General features: G+C 46.9%; 1 protein-coding gene across 1 annotated transcript in view; it reads left to right on the forward strand.

Moving 5' to 3' along the window:
• fto (FTO alpha-ketoglutarate dependent dioxygenase) overlaps positions 1 to 22,873 on the forward strand; it is a 129,390-nt gene that overhangs the window by 43,734 nt on the left and 62,783 nt on the right. Inside the window, exons 7-8 of the mRNA XM_064335820.1 lie at positions 1,192 to 1,311; positions 17,226 to 17,350. Coding sequence (XP_064191890.1) covers positions 1,192 to 1,311; positions 17,226 to 17,350 — 245 coding nt within the window. The remainder of the gene's footprint in view (positions 1 to 1,191; positions 1,312 to 17,225; positions 17,351 to 22,873) is intronic.

Below are 22,873 nucleotides of genomic sequence, written 5' to 3' on the forward strand. Positions count from 1 at the left end.
AGTCAGAAGATAGATTATGGAATGGATAAATGGATGGATGGATGTAGGATGTAGGGCTTATTGCGATCTTGGCAAGATAGCGCATCACAATATTTTTCATATTACTGACAGTATGGTGGTATTTGGTTTTCCGATTTTACCTGTAGACAAATAAGAATCAATCAAAATGCAGATATAACCAATTGCACTTTTTAAAGATTATAAACATGAACACCGAACTGAAATATTGAATAACATTGAAAAATCGGTTTGTAAACATACTCTAATACTCCAATACCCTAATGTGCAACCTGCAAATTTTAAGCTACTGTACAAAAAAGAAAAAGAAAAATAGGTTTGGAAAAACCCCCCAGATATTTCTTTTTTCTTGAAATGCAATATGTGGTCACCACAATTTAAATGGAAAAAATATACATATGGATGATTAGAAAATGTTTTTTAAGCATAATAACACTCCGCCGACATACGGCATTTCGTATTTCTTTCATCTTTTTTCCTTTATCGTGCTCATGCTGTGTTTATTGCCCAGCCCTTCTTTCAGGTAGTCCTTAATAATGTAACGGTGCAGCTAAATGTAGCAGAAGCTGACGGGCTTCACTGCTGGTGTCACGCTGGCTCCAACTCATCGTGCGCTTCCACAAACTTCTCCACACGCGTTGTTTGCAAGGTCACGTCACGTTTTTAACGGAATGGAGCGAGCTTCATTCAAAACAGACAATTCACCTTAGGTTTACCTCTCAAATTCTTCATCATACTCCTGCAATGTGCAGTTTTTAATATTCAGTGGATGAAAAACAGTGACTTACCGTTTGACAACGGTATTGCAAAACCGCACAGCTGCATTGTTTCATAACGGTATACCGAAACATACGGTGAACCGCCCATTCCTGGAAGGATGGATTAACGGATGAAGTGGTCAGACAGTAGGTGATGAATCAGGGATGGGCCGAAGGGTGGATGTACAGATGGGCACAGGCACTTGCAGTGCAAGAAGAGAGGCCTATGTCTGTGTGTGTGTGTGTGCGTGTTTGTGCTAGTTAGTCTGTGTGAGTATATGGGTGTGTGTGTGTGTGTGTGTGTGTGTTTGTCTGTGTGAGTGTGTGGGTGTGAGTGTGAGTGTGTTTACTACATGCGTGTGTATGCACTCCATGCATAGGTCTCTGATGTGGCCCCGTTTTGGCCCTTTTGCAGGTGGAGTTTGAGTGGCTGCGGCAGTACTGGTTTCAGGGCCGGCGCTGTGCCAGGTTCTGCAGCTGGTGGAGCAAACCTATGGAGCAGCTGGAGGAGTCCTGGGCACAGATGGAGAGCATGGTAAGAATGAGGGAATGGGATCAGTGCTGGAATCAGTGGGTGGGGTGAAGGGATTGGGACTGGAATTAGTGGGGTAGAGGATTCGGTGCTGGAATTAGTAGGCGGGGTGGAGGGATTGAGGCTGCAGTCAGTGGGTGGGATGGAGAGATGGGTGCCGGAATCAGTGGGTGGGGTGGGGGGGTCGGTGCTGAAATCAGCGGGTGGGGTGGAGGGATGGGTGCTGGATTCAGTGGGTGGGGTGGAGTGGTGGATGCTGATATCAGTGGGTGAGGTGTCGGGGTCAGTGCTGGCATCTGTAGGTGGGGTGGGGGGATTGTTGCTAGAATAAGTGGGTGAGGTGGAGCCGTGGAGGGATCGGTGCTGGAATCAGCAATCACGGACGCGGGAACCAATTCCGTGTTCCAGAAAAAATGTTTGAACTTCAGTTGTGTGGTCCTGAAAGACTGCACAGAGTGTCGATGTCAGCAACCAACTCTGAATTATGCGTAAGAAGTTTGCCATAAAGACTTCACTGCACTCGAGGCTCAGTAGGCAGAGCGTCCGACCGCCTCGATCGACACAGAACGTGCGATGGCCGACTTCGGACGGGAAGGCCGCCGTCTCCGCGGAGAGAGAGGAAGCGGTCAGCGGGCGCGGTCATTAGTCGCGGGACGCCACCGGCGAGCGCGGAGCGAAAGTTAAGTCGAAGGAGATCGTCGTGGATTCCAGCCAGAGGAGAGGCTTTCCCGGGGCCTGGGCCGGGATTAGCGTAGCGTCGCCATTTGTGTCTAATTAAGAGGGCCTGCCGGTGCCAGTGTCTGGAAGCAGAAGTTCAGCGCGGTCTCCCAGGGAGGCGTCTCCGATGCTAATATGAGCGTCATGATTCCGTTTAGCATGCTAATACCGTGTTTACACCAGCACAGCTTTTTTTTCTCTGTACAATTACATTATCTTGATTTCCCTTTTTTTTTTGCGGAACGATGTGGTGTGTTTTTATTTGCGTGCCTTTCCTTAAATTATAATGTGTTTTAATACTGTAAACAATCATGTGAACTCCCACAAATATAAACAAAACACTATAAACACTAAAAAGAAAAAAGGGAGAAGTTTATGTAAGTATTGCTATCCTGTCATCCCCTTTGTTTTACAAGTTTTAGCAGCTTTTCTACCACAGCAGTGCATTTTATTTTGATTCCACCGTGAAGCACTTTGAGTTGCTTGATTCTCAGTATGAAAGGTGATCTACAAATAAAGTTTATTATTATTATTATTATTATTATTATTATTATTAGTTAACTGCTAACACGACTGACTTTTGCTGACTTTTAAGCATTTTGAGCTAGTCCGACACGCTACTCCGAACATCCCGGGAGAACGGCCGTTCACATGCAAGAGTGAACTTTGCTCAGCGTCGCTGGGTTTTGTTGAAGACAATGTCCGTCTTGTGAATTCAATCCTCTGGGCGTTCCCCAGAAGCTTTTTTTTTTTTTTTTTTTTGGCCACGTACACCGCATGCGAGCTGCACACAGTAACTTTCATAGGATCCTTTTCATTTTCCTCTAGGAAGTGAACACACTGTCCTTCCGTAGAAGCTCCATAATTCAATTTTTTTGGGGTTACGTTTTTCTCTGTGCACACGCCAGCGCCCCTCTCTTTGGAAGTTTATTGAATTTTCATGCTATTACAGTATTAATAGAATACTGGCGCACTGCGCGTATTGTAGATGGGAACCTCCTGGCTCCTTTCACCAGTCCGCCAAATCCCACCATGCCCGCAACTGAACGGCATTTAAGCGGCAGACGTATTACAGCGAGGTCTCCGGGCCAGGCTCCTGCCTGCGCTGGAGGTTCACTGCCAGGGCCTGGAGCGCCCTGAGGAGCAGGAGCTCGTTGCAGGCGCCAGCAGGGGGCGCTCTTGCATTGCCGTCGGGAGAGCCGCCGCGCGTCCTCCAGCCGCGGAGCACCCGGCGAGCGGTAATCGCTTCTAACGTGCCACCGAGGACCCGGAGGGCGAGCTCCCACCCCAACCCCCACCCCCCGCGCCGTCCGGGGTGCCGCGGACGCTCACGGCGGGATAGCCCGGGGTTCACGTGCTGGGCTGGGGGTGGGGGTGGGTGTGTGTGAGGAGGGGGGGGGGAGCCCTGGCAGATTCACTTAGGGCTTCATCCCCATTGAGTTTGAACATCTTTCAGAGATGCAGCCAATGATTTCAGATATATTTCAAGGAGAGGGGGGAAGTAAGACGTTACAAAGCTCACCCAAGGGGGGCTCGCGCACTTCTCTCAGCCCGTATTTTCCCGCCGCCCCGCTCGCTCGCTCAGGTGGACGCTCCGCGGTCGGGAACCGCCGCCACCGCGGCCTGCGCCTCGACTGCAGGATCCCGCGCCGATAAGCATCTGCGGGGATACTTTCGTCGAGACTCAGTTTATTTGTATTTCTATAGCAGCATTTTTGTATCACTGTGCTTTCATGTTAAACATGAACGATTACCTTTGTTTACAGTGTCCAGCTTCTATAGTTTACAGTGATTTTTGCATTTAATCATTTTTCATGTTTTTCCATTTTCATGTGAAGGAATTTTTTTTTCATGACACATTTTTGTCCTTGCCCTTCACTTATTTACCAAAATGTTTGGCTTAACAAACTATAACAAAACCCAATAAAATAGTTTACTGAAACGTAAGAAAGACAATGGGCCACTTTTTTAAAATGATGGGAACTTTTTTGTGTTCTAATTTAAACCAAAAAAGTGTTATTTATTTATTTATTTATTGAGCTTATTTACATATTGTATTCATTATTTGTATAATGTCACTTTAGCCTAACTCTGGCTATACCATTCATTTTATATCTCAGAGTTTCTTTTTGTATAAATATGCAGTTCACTAATTATGTGTTATATATAGATTTTACAGAGATTCTAAAATATATTCTGAATAAACTTGAAGTGCTGCTACTTTACAATGCAAAAATTGCTTTGCTGCTAGTGAGTTCAAAAGCTTCTAGAGTCTGTTTATTATTCTGATGCCCTTTTTAACATGGAAACATCTCATTCTTATTCAGTTTATTACTTGTTGTAAATTTGTCATATGTATTGTGTTGTTTCTTTTTGGGAATAATTTTCTTTTTTCTACCCTGCACATGAACATCCTGCTCCCGAATAAATAATAGCAATAATAAACAAACGAAAATTGTTCTCAAGAAACTCAGAATATTTATTTTGGGATAGGCCTATTATAATTGTAATTGGCAATAGGAAAACACACTGCTTACAGCTAAACACTGAAATGCTTTCAGTATTATTATTATGATTGATAAGAAAGTTTATTTTACCATGAAAGGCCTTTGACGTTTTCTTATATCTGGATCATTGTCCTTTAAATTTGAGTTAAATATAAGCCTCTTGTATTAAGCGTATTCTAATGCAGCTGTTTATTGATGCATCGGCCCTCCCTTGGGTGCACTTTTATGTTTCGCTCTCCGTTGTGATGGAAATGTTGAACCTTTCATTTGAATGACATTCTGCAAAAAAGAAAAAAAAAATCCAATAGTATTTTTTTTCTCCTCGAACCATTACCTTATGAATCGATGAGCTGTTAAATAGAAATATAAAGTGAGGAGATGTGGGGGAGGGAGTGTGGTGTGGAAAAATAATAAAGGTTATTCAAATGTTTGTATTTTCGTTAAATGGGGGAGAGAATTTGAGGCGCTATCGGGAGTACGACATCAAGATAACCGGGCGGAGTGAATTTCCGACCCTTCGTTTCCATTTGAAAGGAGGTGTACATGCTTAGCTTTCGGGGTAAAAGGCTGACGGTATAAAGGCTTCCGTCTCCTGTGATGTGGAAGGGGCGGCGTGGAGAAGCTGTTAGCGGACGCCGCGGACGGGGCCTCTGTCTCCCAGGGCGTGCTATCGCACAGACCTTACAAAACTGACATTTATTTAAACTACCAACAATGAATAGCTTTAGCCCGGCTGACAAAGGGGAGAGAGACAGGCTTATGCAGAATATTTTAAACGCGGACTGGTGTGGGCTTTGTGACATTTTTTTCTGCTTTGGGGTAGAGTGAGGGGAAAAAATAGAAGTGGTCTTTTTTTCTTGCCTGGAATGTAGTGACACTAATGTATGCACTCTCTGTGACTTTATTTGTGGTCGCTCACATAGCAACTTCAAAAATAATAGGATGCGAGGAGATTTCGGTTTTCCTCTCTGTTTGACAGGCAAACGTGTCTCGCAAAAGATGAAAATCTTTTCGGCGCATATCAACGAAATTAATTTGCACACAATAAGTGCAATGCACTCGTGAATGTACCCGTGTAGCCTACCTGCGTTGATACAAAATACAGAGGGGTGCATAGTTACAGTTATAGTATCGTTATTATTTTATTTTATTTTATTCTGCGCCGCCACCTTTGGGTTTTTTCGTTTGGTCCAAACTGCACCATGTGCGCGAACAAAACAAATAAAGATAATCGCTGCACCTGATGACCAGTTTATCCCCGGCATTAATAGAATTATTCAAGAGCAATTTCAGATGCTCGCAGACATGGCTGTATAATTGCACGCTGGCTGGCAAGGTCGGCATCGATAACTGATTAGATTATTGACTTAGTTGAGGAGGTCAGTTTAAATGTTATTGCAATGTGAGCCCGTTTGATCGAAGCACGAAAGGTTAAGGAAATCCAATCAGGTTTTGTATGGCAGAGTGCAGACACAGGCAGGACAGGGAATGAATTATCATATCGGCGATGAAATACTCGGCCTCCAACAGACAGTTTACTGTAGCTGTAATGTATTTAGACAGCAATTGGCCTTAATAACCTTTATTGACTTCAGCAGGTCAGAGCCAAGAATCCAATTATTAAAGTGTATCAGTTTCATTGGAGTTTAGAGTGTGCCCGTGCGCGCTCGTGTGTGTGTGTGCGAATACGTTTGTGTGTGTGCGTAGATAAAATGGATTCACTTATTTAAAGTGTGTTTTGAAAAATGTTTAACATTTAGTGTCCCGGAAATAATTCTGAGAGCGTTTTATTTGAAAGGGTTGCTGCTTTTGGGCTTTTGGCATAAGGCAGAGGATTCTGAAAAAATTAAGAAAATTAAAATTTTGGGAGCAATAACATTGGATTACGGCATTTTTCGCCTTTTGTTTTGCTGCATTTCCCTGCCATCTACATTTCATTTAATTTTACACGCACACGTGCATGCCAGATAAACCGAATGTGCTCGCAAATCTGGCCGTAAATTATTGACAGAGCATTTTTGTTGGTAATTATACGGCACTTTCCCCATATCTGGAAACTCATGCATGTGTGCGCAAAAGGAAAAATGTCTCAAGGAACAATCATTTGTCCTTCACTGTCACTCTGTTGTGGGGCCTCAGTCAAAAAGCACTTTTCTGTTTTTCGGTAATATTCCGGAAGGTTTAATCCAGAGGTTAATTATTTTAGCGCTGTGTTTACGCGCTGCTTCATATTAGTTCAGGTGCCGCGCCGCATTTAGGCTGTTGTGTCTATGATATAAATTACTGAAAGATTATTGTCGTTAGACATTTTAAGGGGAACTATGCCACCGATAATACGGGTTACATTAAGACGACATTTGTGGTTTGAAAATGTAGAAATGCAAAGAAGGAGAGACGTGGAGAATGCTGCAAAAGTCACGGGCAAAGGTATTTGCAATTCTCTTTGAAGTGCTCATTCAACAGGATAAGCAGAATTTTAGGAAGTGCCTGATAGTGTTCTGGGTAAATACTTAAACCCCTTTAGAGAATTTCACGCACAGATACAGCACTCCCAGAAAGAAAAAGAACACTTATGTTTCCTAAAGCCACTACAGCTTGCTGCTTTGTACCTTAAGACAGAGGTATTGAATGGAATTCTACGGAGGATACATTCTGTGACAATATCTACAAGAGCATCAAAGCAAGCCGGCGGGCGACACATTGGGTTTTTTTCCTTAACCCTTTTAATGGTTCACTTTGGGTCCCTGCTTCTCGAGGCTCGGTAAACAAACCCCGTCTCCCGCTCCGCGTCACAGTGCCTGTTCGACATACCTCTTCAAAGCCATGTCGCCGCGGTGCTCCACCCCGTACACCTCTGATTCGGTGGCATTGTTGCTTCGGTATTTGTTTGCTCGTACGAATGCGGTCGCCCTCGGTGGTAATTGTGTTTAATACTGAAGAACTTTGGTGGTTCTTAATCAGCTGGGTGACTGCTGAATGTTGGGTCTGGAGAGGATGAGTCAAGCCGTTTGCAGTTGCTTTCACGTGGAGGGTTTACCCTGCTTAATTTGGGATTAAATCAGTGAGAAATGTCGTTAAAATGGACGGAATGATTGCTATACACGACTTATTGTGTTGACTCCATGTAGTCTCGTCATTTAACATTTCACACCACAGGGCAACTGTCTGTTGATCGAATAATTGACACCAAGTAGCGTACATGTAGCGTGAAACACAACTTAAAAGTCTCAATTCTGCCATCGTTTCCAGTGCTGTAAACAGGCTTTGAATTAATTTTTTTCTAGGAAACAAATGAGCGCTTATAATGACTCATCCCTCTTATTCACTTAGCGGTTTTATTTGATTTAGCCCCCCTTCCCATCGTCCCCATGATTAGCTAGATAAGTCCTCAAAAGTGGAAGATAACATCCTTTAAAATGGTAGAAAGGAATTACAAGCTGGTTTAGAGCCTTTCCAGCGTCATGCCAGTCAGGAGAGACTAACCTCAAAATCGTTTATTGCCAGGGACTAATTTCCCATTAGACAGCTCTCCCTTTATTGCTGACAATAGTAATTATCTTGCTTAGCACGCAAGTATTACCTAACTTTCATCCAGGCCTAATTGTTTTTTCGTTAAGCCAAGACAGGTGTGTGCGATGGAAATAGTGCACTAGCACGAGAACTTCAGATGTTGACTTTGTCGGCTGCAGGGCATCGCCCAGATGGCGGGATTAGCACTGCGCGGCTCCGGTTCTGAGTGACACTCTTCCTCCGATCGACTCGACGGCGGCTCCGCCTAGAATCTTAACCGCGCATTTTTAAAGAGGCATTTCAGCGAGGAGGGACATAACAGAAAATCCCACCAGGCAGATAAATAATTATTTTCAGAAATAAAGGTACTGCGGATGTAGATTTTTGATCTTTAAGGAACAAATTTACCAAATGTACACTGAATGTACAATAATGTTCTATTTGGGTACCACAAGCAAAAAAGGTATACATGAATTATGTATTGCTGGCTAGGGCTTCAAATTTATGTACCTATAGACTACCACCCCAGTGACAAGCGCTTGTACCTTTTTAGGAACTTTTTTGTGCCTTTTCTGTTCAGATCAAGGAAGGGCACAAAAAGATGGAGTTGATAATTAGGGGGCGCATTAAAATCTCAAATGCAGTCTCAGCCGATTCGCTGGTGGAGAGGGCCGTGTGGTTTGATGATGAATATGAAGAGGCAGAGAGGTATGCAGGATGCAGGCTTGGTCAGAGAGCATAGGAAGGAAGGCCTTCCTGGAGATGGGAGTTTGGTGTCTGAAACATAGACTGTATAAAAATGGAACCCTGAACCCTGGGTCTGAATCCTGCTGCTGCTCTCCTTTCGTTTTTCGCACAGGCCCGGCTTGAGAGAACGGAGAAAGTATTTCCATTCTTTACACTCCGAGGGTACTTGAGGTGCTTTTTTAAAAAAAAAAAAAAAGAAAAAAAAAAAACAGTACAACCTTTAAATGTCGTTTTTAGAGCACAGTCTCTCTCAGAACTGACATGCTCCTCGGAGTAACCAAGTAAAAGTTAAATTTGTGTTATGCAAAGTATGAGCCGTGTAATCCACCGTGGGTGTCTGCCTCGCAAATTCATAAATGCAAATACTGCTTCTGCTGCTGCAGCTACTGCAGTTTTTTTTGCTACTTCGACTAATAATGATATTAAACGTCAAAGCTGAAGAGAGCAGAGGTCTGTAGATCAGTGGAGAATGATGAAAATGTCCGTAGGTCGGTTTATTTTATAAAGGGGAGCGAACAGGCCTGCCCTTCTTTTGTATTATTATCATTTTTGGCTGGACCGCAACAGCGGGGCCAGCCCTTCAAACGCGAATGTCTGTGAGTGACTGACTGACTGAGTGTTGAAGTTACACCATTGGTCGGCCAAGTAATGAAGTTACACCTTTGGTCGGCTGGATCACGTGTGTTAGGTCCAGCCATATGCTAGGTTTTAACCTGGTTTAAATAACTTTTTGATTTATTTAGATAGGTAGAAAGCAGACAGGGCAACACATAGACGGGACCACAGCCGAGAAGGTGCCATGGTAGGGATGGAACCCCCATCTGCATGTTGGGGGGGGGGGAGGTTAAAGCTGGAGAGTTTGCTGTACATGGACCTTTCAGGACGGTTGAAAGGTCTTGCCAGCAGTGGTGACTTGCTTTTGAAAGGATGCCGCTTCAAGCTTGCGTTGACCAATAGCCTGCGTTCTTACTCTGAGGCTGTCGGGGCTTTTGCACCAATAGCACGCTTTCCCCTTATGAGGAATAACTACACGCTGCTTATGTTTTCAGTCAGTCTGTCACTTGGTCTGAGGTTTGAGTTTTATCCGTATTGTTTTTAAGGTCTGTAAGTATTGTGACTATTGTGATGTCAGTGTTGCCTGTATCCACGAGACATCACTGGGCTTGTAGGTTTTACATATTTGTACATCTGTATATTTACATAAATGTCAGTACATTTGTACAACTGGGTAGTTACTGAAATATCAGTACATTTGCTCATCTGAGTATTCATTTCAAGTATTCCTGTTCCTCAGCAGAAATGCTTTTTAAGTAACAAAATCTAAATAATCAAAATCAGAAATTTGTTGCAGCACGGATACCAACCTGCAGAAAGCTCTTTGATTGCCTAAAGTCTGGGACCAGTTTCTCCATTTTGAAAAAAGCTGCAGTCTGACCACAGAAAACTATTTTTCCCCAAACCCTGTGCAAACGCAGCTGATCAGAACTCATCTCCCGACCAGCGGACGTCCAGGATTTGATCCATATTTGCATCTTGCACTGTGTATTAAGTTATTTGTGTTTGCTCTTCCCCTTTAAAAATACTTGAATTTGGCAAAAAAAAAAAGTGAAATGTGTGAGATCCAGGGCAAAATGATGAAGTCTAGTGCTGCAGGAAGTCTCAGAACCTCCGGAGAGAGGGGCCCGAATTAGCTCTCATTAATCCTAGTTTGCGTGTGATAACAGGGTCACGTTAAATCTAATAAATTACGCTTTTACGCGTGTAAGGACTGCAGGTACGCACCTTTCCTTTTGTTTCCTGTTTTATAAAGGCCTCATCTGGGCGGGCGTCGAGAGGAGAAAAGACGCGCATTAATTCTCGCGGCCCGGTCGCGTCCGCGACCCGCCTCCCCCGGCGGGCCGCCGTTCCGGTGGCGGCGGCACGAACCGCCCCGCGTCCGCGCCGCCGCGCCTCGCGGATCGTTCCGCCGTTGTCCGGGCCTCTTCGGGGAGCGGCGCAGATACTTGTTTTTAATGTCAAGTGGCCCTCCACAAAGCACTCCAGAGAGAGGGGGAGAGGGGAGGGGGGCGAGGGTCGCATGCATAACCCCATCGCATGGTTACAATTTAAATGCGACGCCTTTTGTTTGCGTTAATGTGTATTGGAGTGGTATACAAGAGGGAGTACAAGAACAGAAGCCGCCACCGGGCTTAAATAACTTATTGTAGGGAGGCCACAAAGAAGGCTCCATAGAGCAGTTGTTTAGCATTAGCCTTGTGCATCCGAGCGCAAACTCCATTTAATTCGCCCGACAATGGGCAGAGTACTTTGAAGGGAAAAAAAAAAAAAATAGTTTTACTCTTTTGACCCACTACGTTCCTCTTAACTAAACCTCCCATATCACCTATAAAACAACGCTGTGATGCTTACTAGCGGAGTTCACACCTCTTGTACATAAGCAATGCCTATTCCAAATGATGCAGTTACTAATAAGGGTGAAGTACTTAACTCTTTACCATTTTCAGTAACCTTAGGTAATCACAAATTTGCAAGCTTGTTTTAAGATTTTAATAACTTTTTTTAAGGCTGGAGACATTGGAAGGAATTTCAGCCGTTTTTCCATGTGCAAGAAAACAAAATAACCCTCGATAGCAGGAGAGTCACTGACGCCATTAGCATTGATCAGAAAAATCTTCTCTCGCATTTAGAAAGGGATGGGGATTAAATCTAGCGAATAATTTACAGGCGAAATGTGAAATCGATTGGGCCGCAACGGTTTGGAAAATCCGACTCGATCGGCGAGAACGCGTTTGGTTTAGGCCGGGATCAGACAGGCCTCCTTCAGAATTCAGACGTAGCAGGACCCCACGGGTTACGCGGGGGATGACATCTGTAGAGCTCATTCAAAGTGAGCGCTTTCACCATTAAAAAAAAAAAGAGAAATGTGTCCGTTTTTCTCTCGGAGCGAGGCCTGGCGTGGGCGGGAACCCCTTTTTCAGGGCCGTTTGATTGTGACCCAAACAGGTTTTTTTTTTTTTCCCTTTCTCTCGCGCCAAAAAGGGCGACAACGGAGTGCTCCCGATTCTGCCTCAGTTCTCTTACAGAAAGCATATGTTCAGCCATGCAGGCAACAGTTGGGCTAAAGATGGACTATGGCCCCGGGGACAAAAGCCCCCGGCCTGGCTGGCATGCACGGTGCTTCCAGACATAATCGCTTGTTGGGGACGGCCCTGTCAACTGTCCCTTTCTGGAGGTGACATTTCCCCCCGCCCCCCCATGCCCCACCCCCACCTCCACCCCCCCCCCCCTCCTCCTCCGCACATACGCCACCCTCCCGCGCCCCCAAACACATTTTTACCAATGTTTTACACTTCATATATTCCGGCCCGTATGGGCCGCTCGCTTTCAGTTTGACGTAATTGATGGCGGCAGCTCTCTTGCCGCAGTTTGGGCTGAAAGGGCAGGCCCTCAATCACAAGAGATCAAAAGTGTCAAGCCCCTTCTCCACCCCCTCACCTCTGGGATCCTAAAAGGCCACCACACCCGCCCCCCCCCCCCCACTTCTTTTTTTTCCAAGGGGTGTTCTGGTGCTTAATGCTCCGCCCAGCATCCTAGGTCCACTGCTCGGTCAGCTATGATGATGTCAGCGACGGGGGACTTCAGCACAGACAGTAGGAAAGGCATGGTTAGCTATTGAGAAATCTAGTAATCCATTCTTTTGAAAATTCAGACATCTCATGCACAGGCACAGGCGCACACGCACACACACACACACACACATTAACGCACACACCCATGCTCTACCACGAGCCACAAATATATGTGCAATCACAGAAAGTAGAGCAAGTTTCAAGTTTATCTGATTTCATGAGTGCTCTGAATATTTTCTGTCCCAGTAAAAATGTCCAGTTGTTAAGCATTATTCCAGTATAAAGTGAACCATGAGGTAAAACATGGAGTCCCTCCAAGCCGGAACCTGCTTTAATGGGATCACAGATTCCTCTCTGTTATTAACGGGAGCAGTAGCTCTTAATGTGCATGGTGGTAGCTTTTTTTTCTGAAACCGATGTCAGTTGTACTGTGCAATATGGTGGTTGCCAGTCTTCCGCTCTTGAGTTTTATGGAATGCGATGTTATGGAAGGTTCTAGAACCAACCCTTGCTGGGAGACAAAAAAACGAAAAAACTTCTATGCCAGGATTCTTACCACAACTGCAACGCCAGGATAGGAGAGAGGGTCTGTCTGGGATACTGGGAGGTATAAGTTGAGAATTCGTCAGTAAGCGGCAGTGGAAATGGATGGATTCCATTGCTCTGGACTTTCTTTGCCCAGGACTGCCTGTGCGGTTTGCTGTTAATTTGGAGAGGGAGTTCACCAAGGAGCACGGGCGTCAGCGGGCTGGGCGGGCTGGCGACGAAGGAGAGGGCGAACGACAGTGGGGAGATGCTTTTTCGGCTGTGTTTGGTTTCGGCGATTTGGTGAGGGTTACCGAGCGCGTCAGAAGCGCGTGGAGTTGGCACCTGAGGCCATTTTGGATGGGGTGGGGGGTGGGGGGGGGGGGTTAGCGAAGGCTTAGTCCTAAAGCGGGTGGGTGAGGGCACAGAGGGAGCGGAAAACGGACTGTAAGCATTCTCTGCGGCCGTGATACAGCTAGTTACGGGGTGCCTAAAGAAAAAGATACTTTTTCGAAACCATGATATGTTCACATCTTCAGATCGCTTCATCCGCACTCAGACTTCAGCGGCAGTTCCCTGAGCCTCACGGCAGTGTGGCATTCAGAGTGGCGGGGGTCTGGAGTTTAGCTCTGTTAACAGATTAGGTTTACGCTAAAAATAACAGCAAAGCGGTGAAAGCTGTCATCTCCATTGATAAATAGCTCTGACTGACGGGCCCAGTACAAATTTAGAGCTATGTTATATTATTTCTATTGTACCACTTGATAATAAAGAATAACAGATTCATATTGCCTGGAAAAGGAGAAACTGAAAAAAATGAAAGTGTAAAAACTCTTGAACCACATTAAATTTGTTGAAACATTGAAAGGGATAGTTCAGTTTCTGGGGATTTTTGATATTCAGTTTTTTTTCAGTTGGCACAGACAGTTTTTATGTGCCACAAAGAACATTTTAGATACTGAAAGAAGTTTCTGAAGACCAGCTGGCTTTGCAATTGGCGGTATAGGGGCGTTCAGGGTTTTGTGGTCTAAAGTAAGAAAATATACTTAAAATTCTAAATATACTCCAGAGCAGCATGTACAGCGATATCAGAGGCTTTCCAGAGGCTGTACATAAGATTGTTTATTATGTTTATACACAATTATAAAATCAGATATTCGTTTTTGTATCTTGCTGGTACTTTCCGTGAGTACAGTGGTGCATGGCTGACAGGAATATAGTTCCCTTCAAGATTAAAGATATAAGATTAAACATAATTTTTTGAAGAATAATCAGGTAAGTATACACTTACATGACCCCTGGAGGCATAGCCTCAGCGTACAAGCTGCTTTGGAGTTACTTGAAGTGTATTTTCTTGCTTTAGCCTAAGAAACCAAAAATGCCTTATACCAGCCACTGTTAAGCTGGCAGGTTGTCAGAACCTTCTCAAAATATCTAAAATATCCTTCATCGCTGACCAGACTGTCTGAGCCAATTGAAAACATACACTTCAAACTGGAATAATATTTAAAAGTATATAAATATAAAGAAAACCCAGAAAGTGATCTGTCCCTTTACGGATATAAACCAAAATTCAGCTGTGAACAACTAGGGCCAAGAAAAATGTGAACTATATTTCAATGTAATCACTCGAAAATGATCTGATATGGGGAAGGGGGAGTACCGTATGAAGTGTATTAAATTATGAGGTCTACTGTGCTAAAGGGCGGTGTGTATTGGAGACATGTTGAGCAAAGGGCAGGGCGCCAGTGAAATTCCTTGGGTCACCAGAGTCTGGAACAAGGGCCTGATTTGTTTGAGCAGGGAGGTGCTTTCAGCACCGGTGGCTGATGATGCGTCCTACCGAGGTCTGTTTGTGTTTTTTTTTACCCTCTATAACTATTACCCTTTTAGCGCAGAGGCCTCAAACTTTAGTCCTGGAGGCAGGAACGCAGCCTGGGATTGTGGGCCACATGAAAAGATCTTACGTTGGATCCCACCACCTCAGATCACACCGCTCCTGTGCAATTACAGCACAATTTTTTGAGGGCCCCTGTCAGTCAGGGCCCTTGGAATCATCCTAACTTTCCCTCCTCATACGGCGCCCCTGCCTGGAGGCCCGCGGTCTCTGCTGGCTTTTGTTTTTGTCTTTCAATCAGCGGCCATTTTAGGCTTTGGAAAGGTGTGCAGGCTTTTAAGCTAATCATCGACTTGAATGAACCGCTAACGTGTGGAAACACATCAAAACCGGCAGACGCAGTGGCTCTCCCCGGGATTTGAGCTGGAGATCCCTGGTTTGGTGGGAGGAAGAGGTGGGCACGTTCCCCAGTGAAAATACGCGGTGACACGGGCCTGTGCACGGCGCCTATCTGTCGCCTTACCTCTCGCCCCGACCCCGTGGCCGGGGTCACGGGGACACGGCGTGCCAGGTTCGGCTCACCCGAGGACAGCGCGCGTCATCGACCCGTAAACACAGCGGTCCCCGAAAGGATAGCGTTAAGAGGAGTGTGGGGGAGGCTTCCGAGATGAAGCAGGCGAGGTCAGTAGTGGACGTACTGGGGGAAGGGCCTGGAAGGTCTAGGATCATCAAAGGTTTAAACGCGAAGGCCTCATTCAGCACCGCTCTGAAAACGCAGCACGGAAAACAGACCGGACCCGCCCTGAAATAGGCGCAGACAGGATGTCTCTCTCCCATCGTGTTTCCAAGTCTTACGTACAAGGTGAGCAGAGTTCAAGACACTATTAGGGCCTTTTCTTTGTTTGTTTCAAGCACCCGTCCTTCAACGCCTTTTTCCTAACAGCAACAATAGTCATACAGGGTTCTGTCCCCCCTCGCTGAAGAACCCTTGACAATGACGCCTGCTGGGTAAACACTAGTGGACAGGTGAACTGTTGAGCTACTCATCTTTCGGTAATGTTGGGTTACAGCCAAGTGGAACAGGCGAGCTTTGTCTTGACTAATGGTTCAGTAAAAATAAATCTAATGGATGAAAAAATCAGTGTAGGAACAGTGTATTAGGCTACCAGTGTCCACTGGTTGCGAGGGAAAGCGCGTCTCCAGCCAGCTCATTGTCTGATCATGCTTGGTCAAACCAGATGAACGCACATCTTGGAATGTTTCGACGCGCCCCTTCTCTCGGTGGGACATGCAAGGGGTGTGGAGACTGGCCGGCAGCGGTCTCGATAGAGCGGTCCCAATTGCGCAGCGCGCTTTCGGAAAAGGGCTTGCCTGAATGCGCCTTCACATGCCAACGTGAAATGCACAGCTGGGTAGTCAGGAAACAGATAAGAGATTCATGTGTTTCGGTGAATTAAGAAGCTTCGGGGGGGGGGCGTATTGAATGTAATGGACGGAAATGGAAGTGATTCGCTCGTTGACGTGCCGGAGAGAGACTCTTCTTAATAAGGCGCCAGAGTCAGTCAGAGTAACAGATCCATCATGCGGGTAACAGACAGGGTGTTTCCCAGGATGGTGGGATTTGTGTGGGAGTGACAGCAGTGTGTTTCATTTGTGATGCCAAATTCCAGCTAAGGAACTCAAAGGGCTATTAGAATTAGTGTTTGTGCCTGTGCCACATCTAAGCCAGGCGGGCATTTGGGTTACATGCAGAAATGCTCTTACCTCTCGACCATATTTGCTTTTTGTTTTTTGACTCACGATGTTCGATGTTATTCGTAATCTTGCATCTGATTGAGCCAAGTGCCACCCTCTTATGATGAAACCTTATCATAAACTTATATATTTTGTAGATTCTTTCGGCATACAGCCATTCACTGGATTCAGTTTTGAATGGCCTTTGGCCCTTACATTAATAAGGATGACGTTTTCTTGACCTGGCAGCTTCATAAAATCTACAGTACCTTTACCATCCTCTTTCATACTAGTTTCATTCATGTATGTGGCAGAGACACGGTGAGTGTTTGGCTTTAAGTGTTGGGTCTTGCCAGTGTTATTCACAGCTCTCACACTGTACGGAATGGTAGGTTAAGTCCAGTCATCGTGTGCTCAGTCACGCAAATCAAAACACCTTTTTTCCAGTGGGAGTGGAAATACCAAAATCCAAGACAAGCAAAACACAAGCACTTCAGCGTGTAACTTAATACCACAATCCAAACTCAACTGCTCAGCGCAAACAGAAACTCTTCTGTTGTGTAAACTCAAGGTCCCGACGCTCTGGGTCGTTGAAGGTCCCGTCGTAGAAGCGTAGGCCAGGCGGTGTTGGGGCGGGGTCAAGCGCGCACGCTCTGCCGGGGCGATGTTCTCGGACAGGGTGTGACCTCATGGCGCCTCTCTGTGTTGCAGACGCAGCTGGCCCTGGCGGCGGCGGAGGACGAGGGGAGTGCGGAGGACAGGAGGCGAGAGGTGGCAGAGACCCTCCTCACCGCCCTCACTGATCGACAGGAGCAGAGACAGACCTGGAGGGACAGGTGGGCCCGCCCCCTTCCACCACACCCACAAACCACCCATATCAGACGCAACCTCTGCAACACGGATCCGGCTGAGTTTAGGTCCTGCTCTGAGTTTTAGGTTCACCTTTTCTTTAATCGCTTTAATATTTTCTTATTTATTTGACTTGTAGTACTCAATTTGAAAGAGGTCAAGGGCCATTAAGCTTGGTACTTTAAATTTGATTGGAGGAGGAGCTAAACGGACATGCGGAATGTCTAAATGGAAGAAGCGAAAAGGGCAGCGCTTCACTTCCTGAAGTGAAGCTTGCCGCTGCTGCATCGCGCCTGTCAGCCATCACTGGACAGGTTTGTCCCCATATCTCTCTTAGCCGCTTCCGTTTGTAGGGGAAGGACACCCAGTGCCAGTGACAGTTAACGGTTAACACTCCTCGGTCTCATGGATAAGCCAAGACGGCGCTTTTTTTGAGTGACCCTCCCCCCTCCCACCCACCTCATCGGTCCGCCTCTCGGCTCCTTTCCACTGTCTGTTCCAGCTGGGTAAAAAGTGTGACTCGGTCCCTTACCCGGGCACTTTTTCCCTCAAACGAGTTTGAACTCTGCAGGGTGTGGACGGCTTAATCAGTGTCCGGTGCCGTTGGAACGGCGGACAGCGTCCAGGCCGCGGCCAAAACCAGAGCTGCCTGAAAGGATCGTTATGCTCACGGGTTTTCTCTTGATGAGAATGTCCCCAGAGCATTACATCAGATCCCCCCTTCTGCCCCCCCCCCATGCCCTCCATCCACCTTATTTCTCGGTTTTACGTTCCCCCCTTTCGGCAGCCCCTCGAACGCCCCCGTCTCGACCGTCCTCACAACACCCAGGGCGGGGCTGGGCGGGGCTTTGACAGACCAGGTGCTGAAAGCTGCAAAGTCGGCCCCTGCCCCTCTCCACCCCCACCACCCCCAGCTCCTGGAAGCCTGCCGACGGTGTCCAGTACAGGAAGAGATCAGTCAGCGTTTACTCTTACTGTTTCTCTTTCATCTGGAGGAGAATAGAGATAAGAGTGGGAACACGCGTAGATAATGCATTTGAACTGCAGTGACTCTCCAGGACTGCGGGAGCAGATTGCGTAGTGCTTAAAAAGCCCGGGGTGGGTGGGGGAGAAGGGGGGTTGTCTGTGAGATGTCTGTTGACGGAGGAACTTTTAAGAAACACAAGAAAAAACCAACAAGAACACATGCCCTTTTACAGTGTTAAATTATCTTCAAATTTGCATTTCTGTATACTGTTAAACAATGTATTATGAATTTGTATTTGGCCTCATGTCAAGGACCTCGCACACAATTAGCAGAGTTTTTGTTTTTTAAAGAAATTATTTAAAAAATAGTTTTCCTGTAATGTTTTAACAGTTTTATAAATACAGATTTGCCATTCGCTCCATGCGTTGTGGCCTAATGAGGTCAGACCCTCTTGTACGGACGACTGGCAAGAGAGGAGTTTTACGTTGCATCACATTACATTACATTAATATAGCACATGCTCATTTCCAGAGCTAGTTAAAATATCAGAGAATGGGCGCATTCACCTGATTTATGAGCTGTTTTTCCAGACCCGGCTCACAGTATTCCCAGACCAGCGTGTGTATACGCAACGCAAACACCACGAAGGCGCTAACGAAAGCTAACAGTGAAAAACGAAAGCCAGGAGCCAAAATACCAATCCTGTATACAAATAGATAACATCCTTGACAAGGTCTGAAAACAAAAAAGAAAAGCAAGTGATAAAAGGCGTAACTGATAAAACCTAAGGCACTGTGGCAGACTGAGTCAGAGGCCTGCAGGGTAGGGTTGAAGGCATGCACCTACAGAGTCTCTTCGTGATTTCAGATCCCAATTACCGTAGGCTCCAAAACTAAGTTCTGGATTCAGTATTTTTATCGTTTCTCTGGCATGCACGGTGCATCAGCGTGTTTATCCGTCGATTTGTGCGTCTGGGACATTTCATTTGGTGATCCCAAGCGGTCTGGAAATTAAAACATAGCGGAAAGGGATTCTCTTGGGTCACCCGATGTTTTCTCAGATCTGAACTGAAGCATTGCCCTCTGCAGCATAGACGTAAACGTTTTTTGTTTGTCTGAGTGTTCTCGAAATGTTGATAAGCCACAGTCCATTCAAGAGAAACATAAAATAAATACGACCTGTAGACCTTCACCGTGACCTACCGCTGACCGTCTCGCAACACGTTACCACAGGAAGCCCCTCACATTCTCGCCCTTGCTCAGTTATGGTCATTTTAAAAACAATTTTCCCCCGGTATCACAACAGAGCATTACCTCTGATAAGTTGCTAAGTTTTAGATACATGGCCTTTTTGAGCCATTGTAACCCGGGGTAAATCTCGAGTCTCTCCCGGTGTGGCATCGTTGGGGCTCCGGAATATAAAGCGACACAGCGCTCTAGAAACAGCGACCGAACAAATTCGGTTCCTCCACAGCCCTGCAGGGCTTGGAACGGACGACCTCCTTTGGGTCGAAATTCGCTCGATTCCACGCTTTAATACAGACCACAGCTAGGGGACTTGGAGGGGGGCCCGAGACACAACTGGAGTGCGTCCTTTGCTTCTGGGGACACTACTGAGCCAATGCAAGTTTTTTTCCTGTGTTTAAAGCTCTGAAGAGGTTAGATATGAATCGCTGTGAAAATTAGGTTCAGTGCAGTTCTTTTCCTCGGAGTTGCCTTAGTTTGTTTCCCTTATGCAGTGAAGGGTCAGAAACGACAAGCACAAAGAGAACGGCAGCGGACAAAGAAACTCCAGGAGAGCGCTTTTGACCTGTTCTGTAGCTGCTCGCAATGCCTTTTGACAGCTTTCTGTTACGGAGAAAGACAATCAAGCACCTTTGCTTCCCTGTCAGCACTCGGTTACTTCTGTGACAGCCCGAGGTGGGCATTAACTTTATTACTGAAATGAAAAAGTAATGAAAAATTTTCATTTGTCATGTTAGGGCAAGGCACATTGTGGTTAGATGTTCCTGGGCGGGGAGTTTTGTGTGGGGGAGGGGCCCTCGGAGGTGTCTAAACATGACCCTTGCCGAGTGATCGGCTTTGCCAGCGGACTAAGGTGACGGCACCTGACGGACAAATTCCTGAGACCTTCCAGAAAATCCACTTACCGCCCCCCCCGCACGCCGTCCCCAAAAAACCTCCCCCCCCCCCCCAACCCACGAAAGTGACCCCGCTCTGACCGGCGAAATGCAGAGGTCAGGCCTCGGGCAATAAAACACGCGTGTTACCGCCGGCGGGGAGCGAGAACTAAAGGGAGCAGCTGCCGGTTTTGTACTGACCGCGCAAACTGCTGTAGGCTTTGTAAGGTCATTATATGATAATGAAAATTATGACCAAATTACATGGGGCTTTAGGGTGTGGGGGGGCGGCGGGGAGGGGAGGGGTGGGGGGTGGGGGGTGGGGGGGGGGGGGCCCAGCGCATTGGGTTTAACAAATGGACTGTGAAGCCGCCCATCTGCCCCTCTTTGCAGCCTTCCTTTCTCTTTCTTTCTTTCTTTCTTTCTTTTTCCTCTCTTTCTGCTCCCTCAGTAAAAAAAAAGCCTGGGCAGTCAGAATGGGGCACAGCGTTGTTGGGGGCCATTAATAGTTTACAGGGTTTGGAGGCGGGCTGGAGTGGAGGCCTGGACACGCCCACCGCGTCCTTTCACGGGGGTGACGGCTGGGCGGCCGTTGGCCCCTTCGAAAGGGGAAGCGGTCGGACTCCGTAAATCAAGTAGGGATGTGTTCCAGTGGCAGAGGAGTTCATTTTCCAACGAAACAAAAAAAAAAAGAAAAGAAAACGCTACACAAGGTCCCCCCCCCCCCCCCCACCCCCAGCGAGATGACGGTTTGCTTTTGCATTCCCGCAGCTTTCCAGCCACCAGATGCGGTTGCAGATTTTTACTGTTACGCTTGGGGGGAGTGCTGCTACGTGTGTGTGTGTGTGTGCTTTTTGCGCGACTGTGTTTGTTCGTTTAGTTTTTCTTTTTATTTTTTTTGCTTGCGTGAACGAATGTGTGCTTTTCTGCTTGGTTTGGTTTCTGCTCACTGCGTATGTGTGCGTAAGCATTTGCGTGTCGCGCGCGCTTGCGCGCATATGTGCGTGTTTGCATTTCCACGCGTGTGAATTTGTGCTCTAGTGTGTGTGTTTGTGTGTGTGTGTGCGCGCGTATGTTTTTGTTTGTTATTTGTCTATATGTGTATCTGTGTGTCTTCTGTGTTTGTGTGTTAGCGTGTTTGTATGTATGGAGTGTTGTGTGTATGCGTGTGCTTGATTGTGCGAGGAGTGTGTGTTTGCGGGAGAGAGGTTATTGAGCCCCTGCTCTCTTTTCTGGCTCTCACACACTGTGTTGGGCGAGGTCCCACAGTGAAGCCCTACAGCTGAACTCATCGCTCAGCTGCCGATATGACCTTTGACCCCCCATCTCATTCAAGAGCTGCCGCATTTCTTCTCTGTCCTGTCACCATGTCCCTGCTCACCTGGCTGGTCTCCTCGGGATGAAAATCCGGGTTGGGGGGCGGAGGGGGGCATTATACTACAGAGGGAGGAGGACCAGGGCAACAGTTGTGCGGGAGCTCGATTAAACACTAATGTCTGTCGGCCACCAGTCGCCAACTTGCTGAGACAAGGGGAACCCCTTTCATGCTGTCACCATGTCCGTGGCGACGCCCCCCAACCCCCCCCCCCCCGCGCCTTAAAGAAAGACGAAGGGCAGAACAATGGGTTCCCCGGTCCCAGCTGGGAATTTGAAAGATTGTACACATCCGCCCATGGCAAAGTAAGACAAGCACATGTCTGCCACCATTCAGACTGTGGCGTAGAAGACGGAGCCAGTTTGGCTTCTGCCAGCGAGCCCCCAGGCTTTTGCCACCTTGCTGTCAAGCCGAGAGACACCATTCCCCACGATCCCCTGCGCGTTTACCTGTCTGCGGTCTAGGATGCGCCCCAACGGTCAAGTGGACACAAATTAATTTTCTTATGACATCGAGCCAACTACCTTGACGTCTTTTGTCAACTGTGGCTCGCTTAAAAACTTGTTTTTTTTTAAAAATATTTTTTTTCCTCGTTAAGACGGTTTGCCGTGTTCATCAGTCCACTAACCAAGAAATAATGCTGACACCAAGTATTGAGGACAAGCATTGAACTCGAGCCAAAGTTGGCGTGTCTTCCACCTCAGGCTGTAGGGCTGGACGAGAGAACTCTGGGGACGCGGAGAGAGGGCGCACCTAGACACGTCAGCGCTAACGACTAAACCGCGCGCGTTTGTTTGTGTAATTAGCCGAGGCATTTTCCCCAGCCGGGCGCTACAGAAGGCGGACGGCGTAGAACATCGATCGGCGGCGTTGCCGTCACCGGAGGGGACAGGCTCGTCAGTCTGCTCCCCGTGGTTATTGCCGCGCATTCTGCAGCTGTCAGTCAGGGCGGGCGGGGGTAATGACGTTAAATGGTTACTGTCGGCGTCGGCCGCGAAACGCGCTTTTTTACCCGGGGTCATCCCGCTCGCGGGCGCACACCTGCGCCG

Source organism: Anguilla rostrata, chromosome 5 (genome assembly GCF_018555375.3).
Source record: "Anguilla rostrata isolate EN2019 chromosome 5, ASM1855537v3, whole genome shotgun sequence".
Classification (NCBI taxonomy): domain Eukaryota; kingdom Metazoa; phylum Chordata; class Actinopteri; order Anguilliformes; family Anguillidae; genus Anguilla; species Anguilla rostrata.